Source organism: Benincasa hispida, chromosome 4 (assembly GCF_009727055.1).
Source record: "Benincasa hispida cultivar B227 chromosome 4, ASM972705v1, whole genome shotgun sequence".
Classification (NCBI taxonomy): domain Eukaryota; kingdom Viridiplantae; phylum Streptophyta; class Magnoliopsida; order Cucurbitales; family Cucurbitaceae; genus Benincasa; species Benincasa hispida.
This window is the reverse complement of record NC_052352.1, coordinates 27,358,244-27,382,670: the sequence shown is the minus strand read 5'-3', so window position 1 is coordinate 27,382,670 and position 24,427 is coordinate 27,358,244. Positions and strand designations below refer to the sequence as shown.

The window sequence follows — 24,427 nt, the reverse complement described above, 5'->3', positions numbered from 1 at the left end:
CAGGGGAAGCGTGAAAACTGCAGCTGGTCGAGCTAGAAGAATGGAGGGTCAACACATATGAGAATGAGAAGATTTATAAAGAGCACACCAAGCGTTGGCATGAAACGCATATGCACTAGAAACCTCCAAATTGGGCAAAAGGTCTTACTCTTCAATTCTAGATTGTGGCTCTTCCTGGAAAAATTAAAATCGCGCTGGTCTGGACCCTTCATCATCAAGGCAATATTTCCACATGGTGCGGTAGAACTGATCACCGAGGATGGCAATTGAACATTTAAAGTTAATGGACAACAGATAAAGGCATATTGCGGAGGAGATTTTCAGCCAGACACGGTCTCCGCAAAGTTGAAAAACCCGGACTATCCCTTACCCAACTCTTGAACAACTCTTCGTCATTTTACTATTATCAGTATTGCACTTATTTTTCAAAAAAGAATATGAAAAAAAAATGATTAAAAAAAAACTTGTTGTTTTGTTTTAAAATCATTTGACCCTTTCTTTGTCTGTTTATAAGAATTAAGGCACAAGATTGCGAATAAGCAAATGATCTCACTCCATCACTACAATCCACAGAAGCAAAGATCGCCGCAAGGATGGATGCATCAATACATAATGCAGGCGACAGCACAAAATTTGGGGGTGTACTCTTCCTTATCTTTATTTCAAATTTTGCGCTATCACATTGCATTTTACTTTTCAAAGTCTTATCACCGCATCCTTCTTAATTACCGCAATCATTTGACAAATAGATAAATTTAGTAGTTCACCACATGTTGTTTCTTTGCCAAGTATGATTTCAATGATGACAAATATGCTTCTATGCCTTTCGTTTATATCAGAATAATCTTAAGATAATTTTAAGATAGTCACCTCATGAAATATTTCTAGAAGTTAGGGGTTTGCTAGCTTTCTCTCAAACTCTCTTTACAACGCATTTTATGACTATCGCATGACTTATTTTAAATTCCTTTGGCAATGAGGAAATTGCCGTAATTTAAATTTGGGGGTGAGGTATTTATTTTCGACCTTGCTATATTTCTAAAATATATATATATATAACAAATCCACTGTCAACGCAATGGGAAACCCATGTTGATAAGAGTTAAGATGTGAAAGACACTTACCCGTAGTTGGATGTACACATGACACATGTGGGGGCAAGCCAAAACGAAAGTAAGTCACCAGGATCAACGCATAAATCAATGACCGCAACTCCACTACCAAATTGGTATGAGTTTAGTCTAAGAAAGAGTGCATTGCTCGTAGTTGGATGTCTGCATGACACACGTGGGGGCAAGCCAAAATGAAGGCAAAGCACTCGGATCAGCGCAAGGTTAGAAAAAAAATAGCAATGAAGAAAATTTTTGTGCAAGGATAAATCATTTGACACCCTGGTGGAAAATTTTCTTTTTGAAATAAATCATGCGATGTTCCGGAATTTAGTAAAGTCCTTTTAAAAGTTAAGCTTGCAATCCCTAAGTCTTAGAAATATTTTAGGAAGAGACTTGAATAAGACTTAAGAAAATTCTGGCATATAGGATTTGAACGAAGTATCCTTGAGAAATCTAAAGAAAGAACTTTGCGGTTAACTTGCTAAAGGAATCTTTAGCTTATGCTTAAGGACAAACATTGTTTAAATTGGGGGTGTGATAACGCGCAGAAATGCACGTTATCATAGTACTAAGTTCTTAAATAATGTTGGATTGCGTTGATGAAATATGTTAAATTGCGTCCATTAAGCATAAATTCTATAATATTGCGGGCACACGCGTCCAACGCATTAAAGCAGTTGATCTTTATATTTTTGTGCAGAATATGCATTAACGCAATGCAAAGATTGCGATCATAGGAATACATTGGTCGAGCGCAACTTCACCGCAAGACTTTGGTTGATCGTGCTCGCAAACATTCGCCCAAGAAGAATCACCGCAACTTGGTGGGCACTATATGGTGGGCGCATCTGGGTGAAAGGATAATTAAGATCGATGGGACAGAAAGCCGATGGCAGTCGAATCCAAATTAAGTTGACAACCGATAACGGTCACAAAGTACATTCAGCTTTATTAGTGACAATTATCCGGTGCATCAGTCAGGAATTAAAGCTATCCCATCTGTACAATCGGGAGAGAGAAGCTACCTTTCACCATGGAAACTCTATAAATACCAAGTGTATTCTTCAAAGAATGGGTTAAGCAATTGATTACTTCATCACGTTACAAGTTCACGCCTCTGTCCACAGTTTTCTTCCATTTTAAGGCGGACGCGAGAAAGAAGGTGTGCCGATAGATCGTTCCAGCAAGCTTGGGAAAGCACCGAAAGCTCCAAGACAGAGAGAGTGCCAACACCTGCGGAAGCGGGAACATTTGTAGATCAGAATAGAGATTCAGTGTAAAAAGCCTCAATCAGCAAGGAATTACTTCCAGGCTCTCTACCTTTATTTTCCATTATCATTTTGTACTCAACTCAATTATAAGAATGGAATGTCTTTCTCTATATCTATTCACTCTCTGTTATTTAAGCATGAGTAGCTAAATTAGTTGAATGGGTTGAGAAGTAGTTAGCTAGCATAACGAGGGAATCTTCATCTTTGCGATTATCTTGTTTATGTATGCTTCATTTGTCTATTAGAGACACTCGGGAGGATAGTCTAAAGATAGGATCTAGATTTGGGAAGGTCAGGTCAGAATCTAGGTTTGGAAGAACCAAATTAGAACGCATAAACGGGGGATAAGCACTTAGGAATGAGCACTATTTGTTATTAATGCATCGCATGCATCTTAGCAATAAGGTATGATTGTATGTGTCACCTTGCTTTCATGCATTTTGCATCAACGCATAGGACAAGAGTAGAGACTTAGGGATAAGCTCTATGGACATTTTGCATTCAACACATGCGTCCTAAACTTAGGAGCATCGCATTTACATTGGGAAATGACTTGCTGTGTATGGTTGTAACATAATCGCAAGGTTTAACGCATTCCCGAATAACGCTAGCTAAAGATCTTCTCAACCCGTTCATCGCATATCCATTGCACTATCAACGCAACTATCTTTCTCAAATCCGCTGCCTTTATTTACATCTTTTTCATCAATGCAACAATACACCCACACTTTATTTATTTATTTGGTTACCACAAAGCTTTCATAAATATTACCAACGCAACTATTTTCACAAGTCCTTGTGTTCGACCCTGGACTTACCAGGAAACTCAGGGGAATTTACACTTGAATTCCGCTGAGAAAACTTAAGTGCATAACAAAGAGACGGTCACGTACCAAGGAATTGCTGCAAAAGAAAATAATAATAAATAAAACATCACCTACTAAAAAAAAAGAAGAAGAAAGAAGAAAGAAAGGAAGAAATAAAAAGGAAAAAAAGAGTGAAAAAAAGAAAGAAAGAAAGAAACGGTTTTTAAAAAAAAAAAAAAAAAAGGAAGAAAACGTTGGAAGAAAAGAGGAAAATGAGAAAAATGAAAGATTAGAAGAAGAGGAGGGGATGTGGATAATAGAGGGGTTTGGGGTCCTATTTATATGGGTTCCTAACTTCCATAACATATTAGGAAATTCAAATCAAATAAAGATTTGATTTAAAATAATAGATTTTTATTAGATTTCCTAATTTGATTCTATCCTAATTTCAAATTAAAATAAAAATAAATAAATTAAACAAATTCCCTATTTAATTTGATTTTGTTAGATTTTGTTCTCAAATTTATCTTCAACTAAGATTTAGAATATTCCAAATTTTATTCAAAATCAAATCGTTCAACATTGAGATTAAATTATAAATAAATCTCAAATTAAAATTTGGGCATATTCTAAATTTTATCCCAACTCAGGTCAAACTAAGTTAATAAAATCTCAAATGGATGTAAAATTCAAATTTGGGCATCTTCCAAATTTTATATCAAACTCATCTAAATTTAGGTTTTTATCCTTATTTCCAAATCAAGTTGTGGGAAAGATCTAAAATTCATCCCAAATTAAAATTTTGTCATGTTCCAATTTTAAAGTTTATTCCAAATTCAAGTTATTCAAACTTGAATTTTTATTTTCAATCAAAATAAATTGAGGATAAGAAAAAAAATCTCCCTTATTAAAATTTGGGTATATTCCAAATTTTATCTCAAATCCAAATCAAATTAGGATAAAATCTCAAATTAAAATTTGGTCATATTCCAAATTTTATCTCAAATTCAAGTTAAGTTTAGTTTTTATCCTCAATCCAAATCAAATTGGGATAAAATCTCGAATTAAAATTTGGCCATATTCTAAATTTTATCTCAGATTCAAGTCAAGTTTAGCCTTTATTCTCAATCCAAATCAAATTGAGATAAAATCTCAAATTAAAATTTGGTCATATTCCAAATTTTATCTCAAATTCAAGTCAAGTCTAGCTTTTATCCTCAATCAAAATCTAAAATCTAGTTAAGTTTATACCCTCAATCCAAATCAAATTGAGGTAAAATCTCAAATTAAATTTTGGCCATATGTCAAAGTTTATTCCAAAAATCTAGTTAAACTTATATATTAAATTTATGGTTTGACTGACACAACAATTGAGGTCAAATTCAAGAACATATATATTTGAATTTTGATTCCAACTCTATATTTTTCGAGATTCATCCACCCATATACGTGCATAAATCTCGAAAAGGACATTTGTTGGATGAGAAATTTTGGCGAATCACGAATTGCCACATCATCAATGAAAGTTCAAGCCTATTGAAAAATTTATAAATTAGATCGGTCTAAGTAATTAAAGTCATTCGGGCCCAACCCAATTCAAACTCACGATGAAATTTTGGGCTAAATTAAAAATTAAGCTCAAGCTCAAGCCCAATATTTCGGCTCAATAACAAATGGGCTCATGTCCAACTTTAGCCCAAATCCAATTTGGGCCTAATAAAGTAATTAGGCCCAAGCGCATGTAAGGCCCACGAGAAACATCTATAAGTAGAGACATTATCTCTTCATTTGGGGGAGGATGAGGAATTGAAGGCAAAATCTCTCTGAAGATTTAAAGAACATAACTCCTCCAAAGCTTTGAAGATTAGAAGACACTAAAGCTCTGAAGATCAGAAGACATATCAAAGTCATTTGAAGATATAAGCAAGATATAAGCAATTTGACCACGCTTGAAGATTGAAGTCCTTTGAAGATACAAGCATTCTTCTAAGACTCGAAGCTCAAGAACATTCACATACCCTGCTTCTATACATCAAGCATACGTATTCAACAGAGAGAGAATTAGATGATCAAGTACTTGAGATCGAACCACATTGCATCAAATCAACATCAACTTCAACACCAACTCAAGTCCAACTCCATGAAACAAGTTTCTCCGGAAGCCTCGTGCGAGTACTGATCATCCAAGAAGATCGACAAGCCCAAAAGCCGATCATTCAAGAAGATGAACAAGCCCAAAGGCTATCATCCAACAAGATCAATAAGCCCAAAAGCCGATCATTCAACAAGATCAATAAGCTAAAGGCCGATCAAGATCAACAAGCCCAAAGGCCGATCATCCAAGAAGATCAACTAGCTTAAAGACTATAGTTTATTTTGAAAGCATCAAAATATTATGTATTAGAGATTATATTCACTTTCCACAAAATTAATACAAATACAAAGTTCAAGTTCCACAATATAAATTTCTCTTGAAATCTTGTGCGAACAAGGTCATGTTAGACTATTTAATTGAATGAAAATGAAAAATTTTATACTTACGATAAATTTTTAATTATATATATTATTGAATTTGTTTAGTGACCTTTAAAATTGAAAATCCATCTAAATTGAAACAAGGAATGGAGACTAAAATGGATAATGACCAATATGAATTGATCTCATGACTTCTTAACCATTTATTAAGGACGTGATCCTTTATTTACCATTAGGCTAACCTGTTATTCTTATTTGAAAATGCAACATTTTGAAATCTAAGAACCAAATAAAAGCTTAGGCCCCGTTTGGTAACTATTTTGTTTTTTGTTTTTGTTTTTGAAAATTAAGTCTATGAACACTAATTCAACCTCTAAATTTCTTCTTTTATTATTTATTTTTCATCAATTATTTAAAAAAACTAAGCCAAATTTTGAGAAGTACAAAATGTAGCTTTCAAAAAGTCATTTTGTTTTTTAAATTTGGCTAATAATTCAACCATTGTACTTAAGAAAATATGCAAATCCTGGTAAGAAATGTTGATGAAATCGGCTTAATTTTCAAAACCAAATGGTTATCAAACCGAGTTTTAGGAACCAACATAGTTTTTTTTTTTTTTTTTTCTTTGTTCTAAAAAGTTATTTGAAGTTTTTTTTAAGGAATTATTTAAAGAAATTGGTGAGTGCATTTTAGAAAAACTTTTATACTCACATTTTCACTTTTAAACAAACAAAGGGCATAGACGTCATTCACTCATTTTTCTGACAAACGACCGGGCTGTGGTGGGTTTGAATTGAATATGATCGAAATAGGCCCTACATGTGGCCCATTTAGATAATGGGCTAATATTCAGGCCCAGTAGCGCTCAAACTCTCTCTATCATCTTCTGAAACATATCATCAACTTAATAGTGAATCCAATGTTTTACTTCCAAACAAGAAAAAGCAAAGAAAGGGGGAAAAAATCTAGGATAATTGTAATGGATAATACTTTTAAGACTAATAATTAAGTATATAGTAATATTTTTAAAGAACTACAAATATGACAAATTTTGATAGACTCTATTGCTGATAGACTCTTATCAAACTTTATTTTTCAATCAACTATATAACCTATTACTAATATATTTGAATCTAAATTTTGCCATATCTATGAATTCTTTTGCATTGTGTTAAATCTGATAATACTTTGTGTTATTTGCAACTACTCTATAAATTTAAAAGTTTTTTTTTTTTGTTTAAAAAAACCTAAAGTTACAATGAAGTCTCGAACTCTTTTAATATAAATTTTAGTAAATATTATTCTTTAATAGATCATTTAGATTATTATTATTTATGGCTACATTACATTTATAGCAATTTATTATTATTATTTTTGTCAATATCAAATTGGTTGTTTCTTTTTCATAATTTTATATTTATTTGTAATCAATATGACCTTAATTAATGAATTTATGCCAATAATTTTGTATCATCCTAATTTCAAAACATTTGTGTCTCTATATACATATACATATATTAGTTCAACAAATATATTTTATAAATCCTAAAAAAATTAAAACTAATACAAGATCTAAGAGATCAAATCTTTTAACCCTAAGATGATAATAATAGGTATTTTATCCATCAAACCATCTTCACAGTTCTGAGATTAGAATTATATCCATTTCACATTTTTCAAGATTTTATACTGATAATAACTTAGTTTTTTTTTTTTTTTTTTTTTTTTTTTTTTTTTTTTTTCTTTTCTTTTCTAGGGGCTATTTGGGAGCATAANTAAAAAGTTATTTGAAGTTTTTTTTAAGGAATTATTTAAAGAAATTGGTGAGTGCATTTTAGAAAAACTTTTATACTCACATTTTCACTTTTAAACAAACAAAGGGCATAGACGTCATTCACTCATTTTTCTGACAAACGACCGGGCTGTGGTGGGTTTGAATTGAATATGATCGAAATAGGCCCTACATGTGGCCCATTTAGATAATGGGCTAATATTCAGGCCCAGTAGCGCTCAAACTCTCTCTATCATCTTCTGAAACATATCATCAACTTAATAGTGAATCCAATGTTTTACTTCCAAACAAGAAAAAGCAAAGAAAGGGGGAAAAAATCTAGGATAATTGTAATGGATAATACTTTTAAGACTAATAATTAAGTATATAGTAATATTTTTAAAGAACTACAAATATGACAAATTTTGATAGACTCTATTGCTGATAGACTCTTATCAAACTTTATTTTTCAATCAACTATATAACCTATTACTAATATATTTGAATCTAAATTTTGCCATATCTATGAATTCTTTTGCATTGTGTTAAATCTGATAATACTTTGTGTTATTTGCAACTACTCTATAAATTTAAAAGTTTTTTTTTTTTGTTTAAAAAAACCTAAAGTTACAATGAAGTCTCGAACTCTTTTAATATAAATTTTAGTAAATATTATTCTTTAATAGATCATTTAGATTATTATTATTTATGGCTACATTACATTTATAGCAATTTATTATTATTATTTTTGTCAATATCAAATTGGTTGTTTCTTTTTCATAATTTTATATTTATTTGTAATCAATATGACCTTAATTAATGAATTTATGCCAATAATTTTGTATCATCCTAATTTCAAAACATTTGTGTCTCTATATACATATACATATATTAGTTCAACAAATATATTTTATAAATCCTAAAAAAATTAAAACTAATACAAGATCTAAGAGATCAAATCTTTTAACCCTAAGATGATAATAATAGGTATTTTATCCATCAAACCATCTTCACAGTTCTGAGATTAGAATTATAAAAAAGAAACTTCGTTAAAAAATTTATTCGGTTAACTAATTAAACTTTGTTTTGAAAATATGTTTTTTTCGCCATTCATTTCTTTTCTTTTCTAGGGGCTATTTGGGAGCATAACATGAGATGGTATATCTCCACATCCTATATCATCTCAGTGTTTGGAGGCTCATTATCCCATTTTACCGATTTTAATTGTTTGTGGACTCATTTTCGGAACGTGTTTCGTATCTCACCGTAATTTTTCTTTCGTGTATCATATATCATCTCAGTGCTTGAATATATTCGATTATACTCAATCATTCATACTTAATCAGAACTCCTCAAATATCATAACTCTCCACATCCTATATCATCTTAGCATCCCAAACTTTTTAACCATCCTGTATGGTTATTTTATTTATTTATTTTGAAAATATAGCGGAGTTTTCTTTTATCTCTGCCAAACTATCATATTTATTTTTCTTTTTTAATGAAAAAAATTGAGTAGTAAATAAAGAGTAAACTAGTAAACTACAACACCATGGTATAAGACAAGCTCTCAGCCATAATTTTGTCTTTTCTTTTTCTTTTCTTTCTTTTTTTATTTTTTGAAAAAAAAAAAAAAACCTCAGCCATACAGGTTGGTATAGGATGGTAAAGGAATTAGTATTTAATTAATATCAATTAAGAAGTAATTGTAATAATAATCTGCATCAAGTCATTAAATCATAAATTTCTAAATCAATGATCATTAATTAATTAAACAACTCGTATTATTGTAAAAAAAAAAAAATATCAAACAACACGAAAAGAAATTGATTTTTAACCAGTTAAATTATGTTGAGATTAGTAATTAAATCATATTTTTAGACTAAAATAAAAACAAATACTCTTGATTGTAATTGTATCATTTAAATGTTCCTTAATTAATTAGATGGATGAAAATTAATCAAGATTAAGTATAACTTTTATTATTAATTTTTTAAAATTGTATTCGTCTCAATTAAAATCTTTTAACAACCATAACATAGAGTTTCAAGAATAAATTGTAACTACCTTTTAATAAATTTTGTTGTAAGTTCATTGATTATTGATTATGGATGGAGATCAAACCATCAACTTTATGAGATGATAATCAATGTCTTATCCATTAAGTTATGTTCATATAAACCTTATTAAGTCAATTTTACAACCCTAATACATTGACAAAATAAACGTATTTGGACGAGAGTAGTATTAAATTGGATGACCACTCAAAAAGTCTTCGTGTTACATTTCTTTTAGAGGTTTTTCTTTTTATACTAGAAAAGAATAGCCCATGCAATTAAGAATTTTGATGCAAAAGAGTGAGAATGTTATAAGTCTTCCAAAAGATGATGGAGTACATATTCAATAGATGAAGAAGAAAAGGGGAAAGAATGTGAGCCAAATTTGATAGATACATCTCATAATTTTGTGAAATGGCTACACAAAGTTTTCATTACCAAGAATAATAGCATTATTGGCTTCGACTTTGGTGGTGTTGTTTTTGTTATGAGCATGAGAAGAAACAAAATCCAAATGATAAAGGAGAGGCAGCAAAGTGAGATAGCATAGAAACACAAGCACAGGTCCAAATATCCAAAGCAAAAGAGGAACAGCCGAATAGAAGAGACGATTCCCGACCGTATTGAGAACGAAGCCTTTCTCGAACAACTCTGACACGTAGTCGGGCGTGACGGGCGACATCGGGTCTTGTGGAGTGTTGATCAAAACATTCACTTGGTTGATAAATCTGATGGAAAGGGAATGGCACAAGAAGGAGAAAAGGAAGATGGTGAGAATGGAGACATATTTGAGAGACAACATGAACTCGCCGTGGGCACCGAAGACGGATTCGTTGACGGGCTTCTTGATGCTGTAGGTGCTGCTGAGAATCGCGGCCAGGCCGCACGAAAGAAGGATGGAGGTTGTAGCCATAAGAGTTGATCCCATTATGGCATTTCTCAGAGTTTGAACAGCAAGAATGTTCTTCTTCTCAATATCCTGAACTTGGAGCAATAGCAAAACAACTGAGAATTAATTAACATTCCAACTTCTAATCTTTTCATCCAACATATATATCTTTATTACTAATATCTATATGATTCTTTTAATTTCGTAATGATTTTAAGAATAAGATGAGAGCAAATTGATTCAATTGGGAATCCTTTCTTTGGAAAATATTTCATAATGTTTCTGTTTTTAGTTTTCTTTTCCTCTGATTTCCAAGCTATATTTTCAGAAATTACTATTTTATTTTATTTGGATACAATTTTGGAATCGTTTTTTAATTTTGTAAATAGAGTGCAATGCAAGTAAATAAAAACTATAAAGAAAATATATTTTACGTTTGTACAACTTAAATTTTTGGGTCAATCCATCGTTTTAAAAAATATATATTTCAGAAAAAAAAGAAAAGAAAAAGAAAAGAACCCCCTCCCCCTAAAAAAACCCAAACAAAAAGTCAATTTTTGTGTGCTCGTGTGCTAGGAAAAGCATTATTGATATAAATTAAAAATATATAGATAATTTTAATTAGTTTTTTCAATTTTAAGTTAAATGAATTAGAATATTTATAAAAAAAAAGATCAATTTTTTAAAAATGGAAAGAAAAGGGAATTTAAATAGAATCTTTTAAATTTTTATTTAAAAAATTTAAATTATTATTTACTTATGTTTTTTAAAAAGTTGTAATATTGTCTTTGATTTTTTATAAACATTTCAAAACTAGTTTGAAAATAGGAAAACTTTGAATAGAAATTAGGACTTAAAATTATATGACGGTGATCTAGAACAAGAATTTAGATTGTCATCCATTTTAGTTCACCGTCACACTATTCAAGATCTCAACTTTAATCTAAAATTTTAAAGAATTTTTATTATAGTGATAATTTTGAAATGTATATAAAAGATTAAAAGTAATTTTGAAAAATAATTTTTATAAATTAGGAGGAAATAAGCCAAAATATAAAATGTTTATATACTAAATTACATTAGTGTAGGATCATGCTAATAACCATAAAATTTGTGGTGAATCTAATGACCCACTAAAATATTTAGATGAATAAAATACTAAGAATTTATGGCTACCAAACACAAATGGTGGATTCCACCAATGCCAACAATATGAACTAAAAAGGTATTACTTTTTCAACATAAAAATTGATACAAAACAAAGAATCAATATACATATAAAGCATGAACATAAACAAAAATAAAACGATGGATGCGTGGGATATTTTGTCCATTTGGATAAGGATAAACATTTTTCATTAAAACTTTACTTTAACCACAATATTATTCTCAAATTCTATCCCTTCCATGCACTGGTTGTTTCCTAACCGCAACATTTCAATTACACCCAATATATATATATATATATTTGAAAATAAAATTTATCACGTGGCAAATCATAATTAGACGGTATTTAATTCATTTCATGTTGAAAAGAGTTTAGAATTTTAAGAGTTTGTTAAATTACAAGCGTTGTCCTAAAATTTTTAGGTTCGTGTCTATTTAATCTTCAAATTTTAAAAAGTATATGATAAATTTATAAATTTTCAATTTTGTGTCAAATAAGTTCCCAAGGTCTTGTTAGGTTAACTATTACTATTTGCTTTTTTTTTTTTTTTTTTTTTTTTTTTTGAAAATTATGCCCTCTAAACATCACTTTCATCTATTGGTGACAAAATTAAAGCTAAAATTTGAAAACTAAAAAAATGTAGTTTTCAAAAACTTGTTTTTTGTTATTGAAAATTGGTTAAGAATTCAAATGTTTACCTAGGAAATATGGAAACAATGAATAAGAAATTTGTGATAGAACAAACACAATTTACAAAAACAAAAAATTAAATAGTTATCAAATAAGGCTTAAACTTTCAATTTTATGTTTAATAGAGATGTGATTGGAAAAAAAAACAAAATATCCAATTACATATTTAATAGTTCATTTAATTTTCAAAAATTTTGAACATATTAAAAATCAATTAAACACAAATTGATAATCTAAACTTATTAGATATTGTTAAGTAATTTTCCATTACTCTTTAAACACAGTCTTTAAAGTTGAAGAACTAAAACTTTAAACATTTTTTTTTCCAAGAATTTATTATAAATTTTCAAATAGAAATATTTTGTAGACTTCATTTTTAAAAAAAAAAAAAATTTGAAGCAACGTACACCAAATAGAACCAACCCTTAACAGATTACAACATCGAGCATCATGATTGATGCCAGGCCAAAGTTGTGGAAGAAAATGTTCATGTTACACATACCTCCGTCAACACCTAATTAACTTATGAGCCACTCCATTACAAGAACGAGAAATAAAAGAAAGAGTCGAAATATAAGGATAAATTACCTAAGTTGAGAGAAATTAATTTAGTTACCTTCATCATGGCAGAAACCCAGAAGCTTCGACCAGAGCTGTTAATTCCAATGATGGTAGTAAAAGGTTGAGTTCGGACTTTATACCATAATCCTAAATGGTAACACATAATCAAGAAAAATCCCAAAGGAACCAAAATCAAATCCAAATAGCTTTCTTTCCATTCCATATTTTTCCTCTGATCTATAAAACTCTTTGAATGTTATTGCTCTTTGCTTCTTTTCCTTCTCTGTTTCCGTTCCCTTATCAACATACATATAGTAATTTCTTATATATATATACAAGGAAATGAAAGAGAAGAGAGAATGAAATGGGTGGGAGTGGACTTTTTGGCCTTTATATATTATTCTCTTTTTCCTTTTCAAATATGCTCAAACCAAACTACACTCAACAAAATTTCCCATGAAGAATATAATAATCAAATCAAGTGTGTGTTCTTGTAGAAGATAAAAAGTATTCCGTTTTTTTACGTTGTGAAAGTATAAGAATTAAAATGAAACAAAGTTAATAGATTGATATGAGTAAAGGAAAACTCATAACTAGTACAAATAAGAGGAATTTGACTGTTTAATTGAAAAAAAAAATCATTTTAATGTCCTCTTTAATTTGTCTTTCAAAATGGTTACTTTTCAAAAAAGATGAGTCTTTTAAAAGTACAAGAATTAAAATGAATTAAAGCTGAAGTATGGATCAAAGTAGTATTTAAAGTTGGTGGATAAAAGTTTTAGTTAAAATATGTGGTCTAAATTCCATTTACATTTTCAATCTATCCGTGTTGGTTTATTTATAATAGAGTTAATAAATAATTGAATGATACTTATTGTTCTAAAGGAAAAATCTTTTTATGGTCTCTTGGCATTATGAGTTTAGTTTCTCTTTGATCTCTAAGTTATAAAATATTATATTTTTGCTCTTGAACTTTTCGTTTAATTTATATTTGGGGTTTCTTAGGTTTTAAAATGTTATATCTTTCTCCTTAAATATTGAGTTTAATTTTCAATGTCCATAGGTATTAATACATTTTTACTATCAAATTTTTGCGAATGCTTATTTTAGTATTTGATGTTACCTTTCAGTTAATTAAATTAAAGTAATTATGATTTGGTTTATTTTATTAAATTTAATAGTGATAAAAATATTAGTTAAAATTAATTTAATTCTTTATTTATCGAAACAGAAATAGTATGGGAAGTAGTATTTTCGCTAGTTTTAATTAAATGGTATGATGTGTGTTGACTATTTTTTGTCTAATAATGATCTCCTTTTCTTACACGGTTAGGAAGTATATTAATTCATCAGGATTCATTATTTTTGGCTGTCTCTGGGGTTTTTTTCGCTTGTTTTAAAAAGAGACTGTGTTTTTGAACTTCTTGTTAGCTGTTATTAGAGATGTCAACGACGTAGTGTGGGTCGATGATGATTTTTGACTTCTTATTTTATTCTCTGTTCCCATCAAATTTGCCATAAGGATCGAGTTTGGAATTCTCCACGAGAAATTTGAGGGAAATTTTCTCCCGCTTGATGGTTTTTTTTAAAAATAAAAAAAAATAAAAAAAATCAATTAACAGAACTCACTATTATAGAAAAGTTTTAAATAAATTGTTAACTTTTATATGATTAATTCTACGTGGACAATAAAAATTTAAAGAGAAATTACTCAAAACTTTTAAGTTGAAAGACATAATTATCTATCAAAGTATTCATATACATAATCTAAATTTAATAAAATTCAAACATATCTTTTTTTACTTTAATTCAAACATATTCATTATTTTGACGATTAAACAATAAATCTTGAAAGTTAAATATAATATTTATATAATAAATATAATAAAAACCTAACGGGGTGGTGACGGAGACGTTTCCCATCCTCGTTTCCATCCCCATTTAACTTTTTGGAGAAATTTTTCCCACTCTCTCCTTCATTTTTCACCTAAAAAGAAAATGATCATCCGTTCGAAGTGGGTCTCTGTGGGTCCCGTCTCTATAGAAAAAGTAGACATGTCTAGCTATCATAGGACCTTAGAAGGCAAATTTCCGATCCTATATTTGTTTTAATTCTAATTTTCTCATTGTGAAGGTAATGATATGACTCACTAGCTTGCTCGATTGGTGTGACGAAGTTTTGTTAGAATCTTATTGTATGACTCATGTGGATGTTATTTTATCTGATATTTTTGGTTTGTGTTAGTTTGTTGTTTTAAAAGAAAAACAAATTAAGAAAAATGGTTGTTTTTAGGTAACATAGTTTTGATTTGACTTCTTTTCTTCCCTAATAATTATCTCATATTCTTACTCGATTAGGAAGCAAATTAATTTGAAAGAATTACATATATGACAATCTAATACTTTAGTACTATCTAATATTTTTTTACAAATACGATAAAATTATAATTTTAATTTCTATCGATACTTATCATTAATTTAGGTATTGTTATTGATAGACTTGATCAATCACTGAGGTTAATTAATTAGAGACCTATCACGGATTGATATCTCTGTGTGATAAGTGTCTTTTATTAATTATTTGCATGCTTATTTGCTATTAAGTTTGCTATTGGTATATTATCTTAATGAAATATATAAATATGATATATAAAAATTATATTATTTTACCTCATTACCATTAGGTGATTTCTTGCCTGTTCCCTTTTCTTTCTACTTGTAATTGTTTGCATACTTATTTGTTATTATTATTAGGTATATATCATTGATATATCTTACCAATAAATTGAAAAAATGTACATCAATAAAATTTATTTTTTTTATTTTTAATATGTATAAAAGTAATATTTCACTTAATTTTTTTCTTACCAATTGTTGTTCGTTTTTACCTTTTTTTTATTTTTAAGAATTATAGATCTATTATTTATATATCTTATCGATATATTAACGACTTTTAACTTTCATTTTCAATTTTGATAGTTAATGTGCTTATTAGTTGTTAATTCTATCGTTGATATATAATATCACAATAGGAGTAAAATAGATATATCAATAGTATCTACCAATTTTTCTCTTTTTTAAATGGTTTTTTTTGTTGCATGCTCATTTGATATATCATTAATATATTGTATCAAAAGATTAAAAATAATAAATCAATAATAACTTAATATTAATAATAAAACAAATGATAACAAATAACAATAAATTGATAGCTAATGTATCCTTGATATATATATATATATATATATTTAATATTCTCTAGTAGTGCTATACACAATTTGTCAAAAAAAAAAAAAAAAAAGGAAAAAAAAAAAGAAAAACTTATAAAAAGGTCTACCAATGGTAAAATTCTTATAACTCATAGACTTTATGAATGGTATATTAGTGATAAATCTAAAAATTTTTTAAAATTTTATTTTTGTAAATTATTTATTTGTGTGACATATTTCTAAATATGACGATTAATTTTTGTAAATTATTTATTTGTGTGACATATTTCTAAATATGACGATTAATTTTTGTAAATTATTTATTTGTGTGACATATTTCTAAATATGACGATTAATTTTTGTAAATTATTTATTTGAGACATTTTCAAATATTATGACAACTAATTTTGGCACCCATTATAAGTATCCAATTAATTATTCATTATTTATTCTGAGAATTTGGAACTCCACCTTAAAGAAAGGATTACATATATTGCTAAACTATATCAATCCTAAATTATAACCAAATTTTACTTTTGAATAGTATAGGATCATATCAACCTCTTCTACATTGCAAAATGTCAACTTTCCGTAATTACTTAATTGAATTATTTATGGTAGAGACTAAAAGAAATGAAGCTCTTATTCGAAGATATTTTTATGGAATAAAAGAAGAGTGTCCAAGAAGTTTTTTTTGTCATTTTTTATATTTAAATACTCACTATGCATTTTACGGGTAAAAAATGATAAAAAATATTATTATATTACATAAATGTTTCTTAAAATTTTGAAACATGAAACAAAATTTTTTCCTCCAATATATATACTTAACTTCGAAAAGTTTTTTTAGTACAAACGAAAAAAAATCATCAAATGATTTCAAGATAAACAAAAGGAGTAAAATACCTTAATCTAGAAAAAAAGATGATTATTTTAAATGATAAAACTGTTGAAAATATTTTCTAATATAACTTAAAAAAAGAATGAAATAAATAAATAAACCTATTTCAAATTTTTTTTCTTTTTTTTAAAAAAAGTCCAATGAAGTCCAAAAAAGAATCTATATATAAGAATGGCAGAGTTGTTATTTAGATAAGGTCATAAAAATAGGGTAAAAGATTACACGAAAGGCACGAAAAGATTGAGATTATATGGAGACAGTCCTTCAATTCTCTCCTCCACATATTATTAAAAAAAACAATAAATAAAATTAAAATTAAAATTAGTATAAGGATTGTTTGAACAAAATAAGCTAACTTAAATATCATCGTACATGAATAGACAGTTTCATTATATTTTAAAATATTTTTAACAATTTTATCATTTAAAATAATTACTTTAAAAAATAATTTTTTAAATAATTTTTTGTTTTAACTCTAAGCAAGTTAAAATATTGTTTTATATTTTATAAAAAAATACTATTTAAAATTCATCTAAGAGTTTTATTTTATTTTAGTTTTTATATTTTTAATAAATCTATCTCTACCTTCCATAATTCTCAATTTTGGTAATTCAAATTTAAATTTTAACAATTTTGTTAGAATTGATTAAATAATAATAAGGTTAAAATATGTTTTGATTCATGTAACTTTATTCAATTTTAGTTCATATATTTTTAAATAATCAAATTTAGTTGATGTACTTTAAAAAAAATCTTAATTTTAGGCCATAATACTTGTTTATTTTTTATTTTTTTTAAAAAAATCTTAATTATTAGAATGAACATGCTAATAAGTAACAATGAAAATTATTATTATTTAGCCCATTTCCTTAAAAAATTAACTAAATTTAAGATTTTAAAATATAAAAATTAAAATTAGACATTTAAGAAAGTATAGAGACTAACATAGACGAAAATGGTATTTTAAACTAATAATAACATATTTTAAAGATATTTTTAAAATATGAATTTATTTTAAAAATTAATAAAGACAATGGTAATATGACCAACTTTTTTTTTTTATAAGAAAGAATCAACCATAAACTAATAACAATGATTGAATTTAAGATCTATTAAAAGTACAAAAAACCAATTTTGAACCTTTTGAAAATTAAATTTTTTAAATTTCAAAATTCTGAAATTAATAAAGACTAACACTCAAAGTGTAGAAATCAGAATGATATTTTAACAAAAAAAAAATTAAAATACAAGTTTTAAACCTAATCTTTTAAAAAAAGTTTTCAAAATAGAAAATACAGACAATACAAAAGTTTAAAATAACTACTTTATTTTTTAAATTAAAAAAGAAAGTACTAAAAGATGCTTTTGATCAAAATGTTGACTTTTTTTTTTTTTAAAATGTTGATTAGAAAGTACTTTTATGAGTGATAACCAAATATGATTAATTATTACGTTTAAATAAAATGCTCGCAACTAAAATAACTTTTACTCAAAACACCACCACACAGCTGTAAGATTATTATCCCTAGATTAATAAATAATTAAATGCGTAAGCAAATGACATTAATAACAAATTTAAAATCAATTAAAAACCCTATATAATCTCCCCATTCATCTTCATGGACCATAATATATAAAGAAATCCCATAGATTTTGGAAGGGTTTCGAAACTCCATGAATGATGATGGCCTATATGATGCAAATGGATATTGAAATCCCAAATTTAAATACAAGGGTATGGCAATCTCAAAATGAATATGGTCCAACTTACCTAAAAACTTACCTAAAATTTGCACGCACACAACTCATCAAAACGCTTAAAACCCTTAAGAGTAGGATATACAAATGAAATGAGTAATGCGTTAGTGTTTTTTTTTTCTTTTTCCGAAGAAAGAATTTTTTTAGTACTTAAAAATTTTGTTTGGAAGTATAATAATAATTTTTATAGAAGAAAATATAATATATGAATATATATCCAAAATTCATAGTAAAAATGTTAATAGATAACAAAACATTCTTAAATACCAAACAAACTTTAACACTAAAAATTCAAGAACGAGAAGGACAACTTTCCTTAAATTGTTATTATTTTGAATAAGTGAATTTGATCCATTAATTAATAATTCAATTGGCATGAATTTGTACTATCAAGTTTGAGACTGGGATTCAATCTCTACACTACATATTGTTAAAAAAATAATAATATTTAGTTAAAAATTACTTTTAGTCTTTGAACTTTTAGTAACAATTTAGTCCATAAACTTTTATTTGTAACAATTTAGCCTCTATACTTTATTTTACAACAATTTAATCCCTAAACTTTAGTATGTAACAATTTAGTTCTTGTACTTTCAAATTTGTAACGACATAGTCCCTATCGTAAAAATTAGTATTAAAATTTAATAAGACTTCTTGCATAAATAAATCAATAAACTAAGTAGAGACACTATATTTTTATAAAATATAAAGTCTATCATAAAATTAAAAAAATGGCATTTAATTTTGATAATTTTTTTTATACTAAATAATAAATTGTTACAAATTTGAAAGTACATTGACTAAATTGTTACATACTAAATTTTAGGGACTAAATTATTTCAAAATTGAAAACACAGTGACTAAATGGTTACAAAAATAAAGTTAAGAGACTAAATTTTTCCACTCATACAAATTTAAAGACCAAAAATATTTTTAAAAGTGAAGGAGCTAATGCTCATATTAGGTACAAAAATATTTTAGTTTAATCACATAAAACAAAAAAAACAACTGAAATAGAAACTGTGATGAGAAATCCACATTCATTTGTTTAGAATTTCTTTTAAAAATTTGGACGAAAAAATATCATTTTTTAAAAAGGTGCTAAAAAGGAATTTCTTTCTTATATCTTCTATTAAGATTAATAAAGGTTGATATTAGAAGGGCATCTTACTTTTAGATAAAGTCGAATGAATCTTAAAATTTTTGGCTAAGTAGATTAACATACTGAATTTTTATCTATTAAACGTGAAAAATACATAGAATTATTCAAATGTTTATTTTTGAGGTTGAAAGCATTCCTTCAGACGACTTTATCCCATTTTGCCTTTTTTAGATATCTTTTCCTTGAAAATAACCATAAATTATACCTTCTCAAGTCTCAACAAACAATTATCAATTCCATCCTTGTAGCTTATAAATTTTGAAGATCACACTTTATTTAATGATCAACACTGATATTATTTATATAATTTATTATTATATATTTTGTACCATTTGCACATAAGGGTGTCCATGGGACATGGTGAGAATTGTCACATTTGCATTTCAATCTTCATCTCCACAAAAAATTTCATTCAAACTTTATACTCTACATAGAAAATTTGTGGGGTACAAGATAATTTTTTTTTTTCTTTTTTAGTATAAAAATTGAATTTTTAAAGAAAAATTTTCAAATAAATAGTTAATTCCCTATGCTAATTCAGCTTATTGAGACATACACCTTCAGCTAATGTTGATTTTTTTTTTAAAAAAAAAAAAGTTCCTACCGGGAATCTCCATATATATATATATATATATATATGCGCGCGCAAAACAAAACAAAATAAATAGGGGTGGCAGGAAAGAAAAAATTTCCGTCTCCACCCTGTTTAGCTCATAAATTTTAGTAAGCCAAGATAATTTGTTATTAATGTTTTATTTTCTCTCATTTTGTCCAACTTCGTTTATTTGTCCTTGCATACACGACATGCAAAAACCTACTGGTATATTGGTAGGTTTTCTCTAGGGGAATGAAAGGCAACATAGAAAATAAGAGACAAGAATATTTGCAAATATATTAGGGTTATAGTTTTTATCTAAAGACAAGGCTAAAAATGCAAGAAAGAATTTTCTAAACGCTAACCATTGGATGATAGGATCCATAATGGGGAGTTGGGTTTGTAATTAAGATGTTTGAAAATTGAAAGTGGAATGTTGTGGCAGACAATTGTTTGGATTATTTGTTTGTGTTTTCCACATAAGCCCATGTATTATTGGCCGTTTAGTGCCCAAAAGAACAACCTAACAAAACGCCCCCAGAGGTCAGAGAACCACATAATTCTCATAATTCAAGCTTTATAGTTTTCACCTCATAAAGTTTCAACTCTTTCACACAATTATTTTGTGCCTAAGTTAGGGGAAAAAATATGAATTAGCTTTTTGGAAAAGCTGGGCTAATACCATCACACCAAATTGCCATGGAGGAGTGGCCATTTAAAGGAAGAATATGCCATCCCATGATCCTCACCCACCCATTGCCTCAAAAAGGAGAGAACACACCAAGCTTCTACATTCATCTTAATTTCTTTCTTTTCAAAGAAAATCCCAAGTGCATTGTAGACTAGGTTGATTTCACACAACCTTTTTCTCAATCAGGTGTCCTTTCATGGAAACTTCAATATTTATTCATGGAACATTTTTAGTTGTCGGTTCCCTAAAACGTGATATATTAGCTAAAGTTTTTAGGTTGATTAGTGATTTAAATATGGTATAAGAGTATAAGGTCTTACGTTTAAACCTCTATAATGCAATTTCTTTTCCAATAAATTTATTATTTACTCTTGTTGGACCTTCTACTAATTTTCAAGCTCACAAGAAATAATTAAATTAGTTGTAATCCATCTACTTATAAGATTTAATGGTAATTTGCCTATAAAGCAATAGCTTCAAATACAGGAGAACTAACATGTGCCAAATTTAGATATATTATCAAACAATTCACCTTTCCACCAACCATCCATTATCATACCTACAAAGTTTGTTTTCATTGTTGGAGACATTTTGGTAACTGCTATGGGTATAGGGTCATTTTATGCATACTGTTTCAAACTTACAAGGGAGAAAGGATTTTCCATTTTTCAAGAAACCTATAAATTAGTCAGAGAAGAATGGCTAACCTGCAAGATGAACTTCTTGGAAATATTCTTTAAAAGCCTTTGCCACCTCATGTTTCCACTGAGGCTTGGAGATGGAAGCCGCTAAGCAAAGGGCCTGAAAAAGTATAAAGCAGGAATTAATTAACAATGCATATAATTTGACTTTGAGAAAGCAGTCATAAAAGGCAATCAAGCACGCTTATTCTTAAAATTAATGAAGGATTTTTTAAATAAGTCGGTTTTGCCTTTCATCGCTTTCATCCTCATTGGCATTCCATTCTTTATTCTTTATTCTTTATTCTTTATTTTTCTTCCATAGTCTAGCACCAATAAAAAGTAACTCTCACTCTGCTTAGTTAAGCTAAATACTTCATGTACTAACTTAGGCATCTAAGTTTACACGACTTGACACCATACTAGTGCAAGTATTCTCACGTAAGTCAGCTCTAGCGTTGCATCTAAATCACAAGGAGTGGGCTAGAGGAGGAGTGCTCAAGGCCTGTGTGCAAGTTTTCTGCGCCAACAAAGGTTATGCTTGTTTTCTCACAATTTTTTATAATAATTTTCATGTTTCCTAAACAAAAAGAGTTGAATTCTTAGCTAGTTTCTTTAAAAAAATAATAAAAACTATTTTTTTTTAGTTTTCAATACTTGGCTTAGTTTTTTAAAACATTGGTAGAAAGAAGATAAGAAAACAAAGAAATTTAGAGGTGGAAGATATTTATTGGCTTAATTTTAAAAAACCAAATAACTACCAAACAAAACCTAAGTAAAATTTTGATTTGATTAACTTGTGTTCTAACCTTCTTTACACAGCACCATCACATGATTCACATTTACATAATAATAACCGAATTAATAAACAGAAGAAGAAGTAAAGATGATTTTAACTCAAATTGACAAGGATCCATCCTCACCAAGCTACAAATCCAAATAAATAAATCAGGAATTGACGAACTTACTTGGAGAAAATAGCATCTAGTTTCCTTAAAAAAAAGACTGTTTCAGAAAGTCAATAGTAAATATCAGATAAAGTTTCAAACCTTATTGATCTGAAGAAAGACAACAACAAAAGACATTAGCATCAAATTTTTTTAGAAATGACTCGCTAGCTTGAGTTCTATAGACTATATACATTCAAACGCAGGTTGTAAGAGAATGTAACTAAACTATGACAGCACTCTTTAGCTTGAGACTTGGTTATCTTAGAAGGGTTAGCTACGTCCCGTTGGGAACCATGAAAGATAGTTGAACTTGTAGATATATACATACACATGCTCACATACGTATCTTTACAGCTACATTGGAGAAAGTAGTGATAGAAACTATTCAGTGGCAGTTAGAAAAGAAACAGCTAAAAGTTTTGGGCAGAATATGTATCTCAGCAACATTGCTAACAGTTAGAAATCGTGGTAAGAAAGAAAGAAATGTACTGACAACAAATATTTCCAAAAATTTGTTTGATAAGAAACCACACGTTGATTTAGAGACGTAAAAGAAAACAAGGACATACAAAAAAAAACAAGGTCATACAAATATTTCCATGCATTCGCTTCTAATGCAGAAACTTATCGACTGTTTCGACTAAATAACAGGGTTAAAGAATATAACTAGTTAGTCATATTTTACCCCATAGTCCTTAATGCTTTTTTAATTTAGTTTCTATACTTAAAATAAACACAAGGATCCTAATATAAAAAGGATGCTCTTAATTGAGTCTATTTACAATTATTCTTGTTTTTAATAACACTATAAATAAGTATAGTTAAAATGTCCCTACACTCTCAAATCTGTGTCTATTTGGTGTTTGAACTTTAAAAAGTGGTAAACATGTTCTAAACTTTAAAATTTGTCTAACAAGTTCTTAAACTTTCAATTTTGTATTCAAAATTTTAAAATGTCAAAGATTTTTAGATACAAAATTGAAAGTTTGGAGACTTCGAACAACTTTAAAAGTTTAGGGACTTTTTTGAGTTAAATTTGAAGATTCACTATCATTAGACAAATACATAGTTGAACAATACTATTAACCAAAACTTTCTAGATTGAGAAGATCAAACAAACATTCAAAAGAAATGAAATTGTCAATATATAGCACTAACTGCAAAGAATTGAAGTTTTAAAGATTCTACCAAGAAATGGACAGAAGATGTGCTTAAGGTATCGATGCATTGATCATAAACCCTCAATATATACATCAACCACCAAATTAGGAATTGGAAGGAAATAATAGCCACACCTCACGATGCATGTTAATTAGAGTTAATTCGAGTTATGCGTACACAAAAAAAGGTTCAGATGAATAAGACATTTTTATCGAAATTGAAATCCACCTCTGCAAGCATCCGAAAAGTTCTGAGTGTAGAGATATTGCCCTTTTATTACCTGCATATTCTTCGTTGATTCGGATAGCAAATCAAACCATAAACCAAGAATAAATACATTAGCCTTAACAGGATAAATACTCAATAGCCAAGCACATTTAATAAGATTATAAAAGAACTACAACAAGACTTAGCAATGAGAAGCGCATGTCATTGATGATGAGAGCTCCTAGTCCAATTTCAACCCTCTGTCAACCCAGGAAAAAGAAAAGGCTGCAATATAAGTTATCCCAATATATTA

The 24,427-nt window shown here is 28.2% G+C and overlaps 1 protein-coding gene across 2 annotated transcripts; it reads right to left on the bottom strand.

Annotated features, from left to right (window-relative positions):
• Positions 1 to 9,772: 9,772 nt before the first annotated feature.
• LOC120076170 lies at positions 9,773 to 24,270 on the bottom strand. Of its 2 annotated transcripts, XM_039029938.1 has the most exons (4): positions 24,136 to 24,270; positions 21,824 to 21,917; positions 12,856 to 12,947; positions 9,773 to 10,471 (listed from the first exon to the last, which is right to left on the bottom strand). In XM_039029938.1, the coding sequence occupies exons 1-4, from the start codon at positions 24,145 to 24,147 to the stop codon at positions 9,911 to 9,913; spliced, it is 759 nt and encodes a 252-aa protein (XP_038885866.1). In that variant the 5' UTR covers positions 24,148 to 24,270; the 3' UTR covers positions 9,773 to 9,910. The 2 variants fall into 2 exon arrangements, with proteins under 2 accessions (XP_038885866.1, XP_038885867.1); XM_039029939.1 differs by lacking the exons at positions 21,824 to 21,917; positions 24,136 to 24,270 and having other exon boundaries at positions 12,856 to 13,143.
• Positions 24,271 to 24,427: the final 157 nt, after the last annotated feature.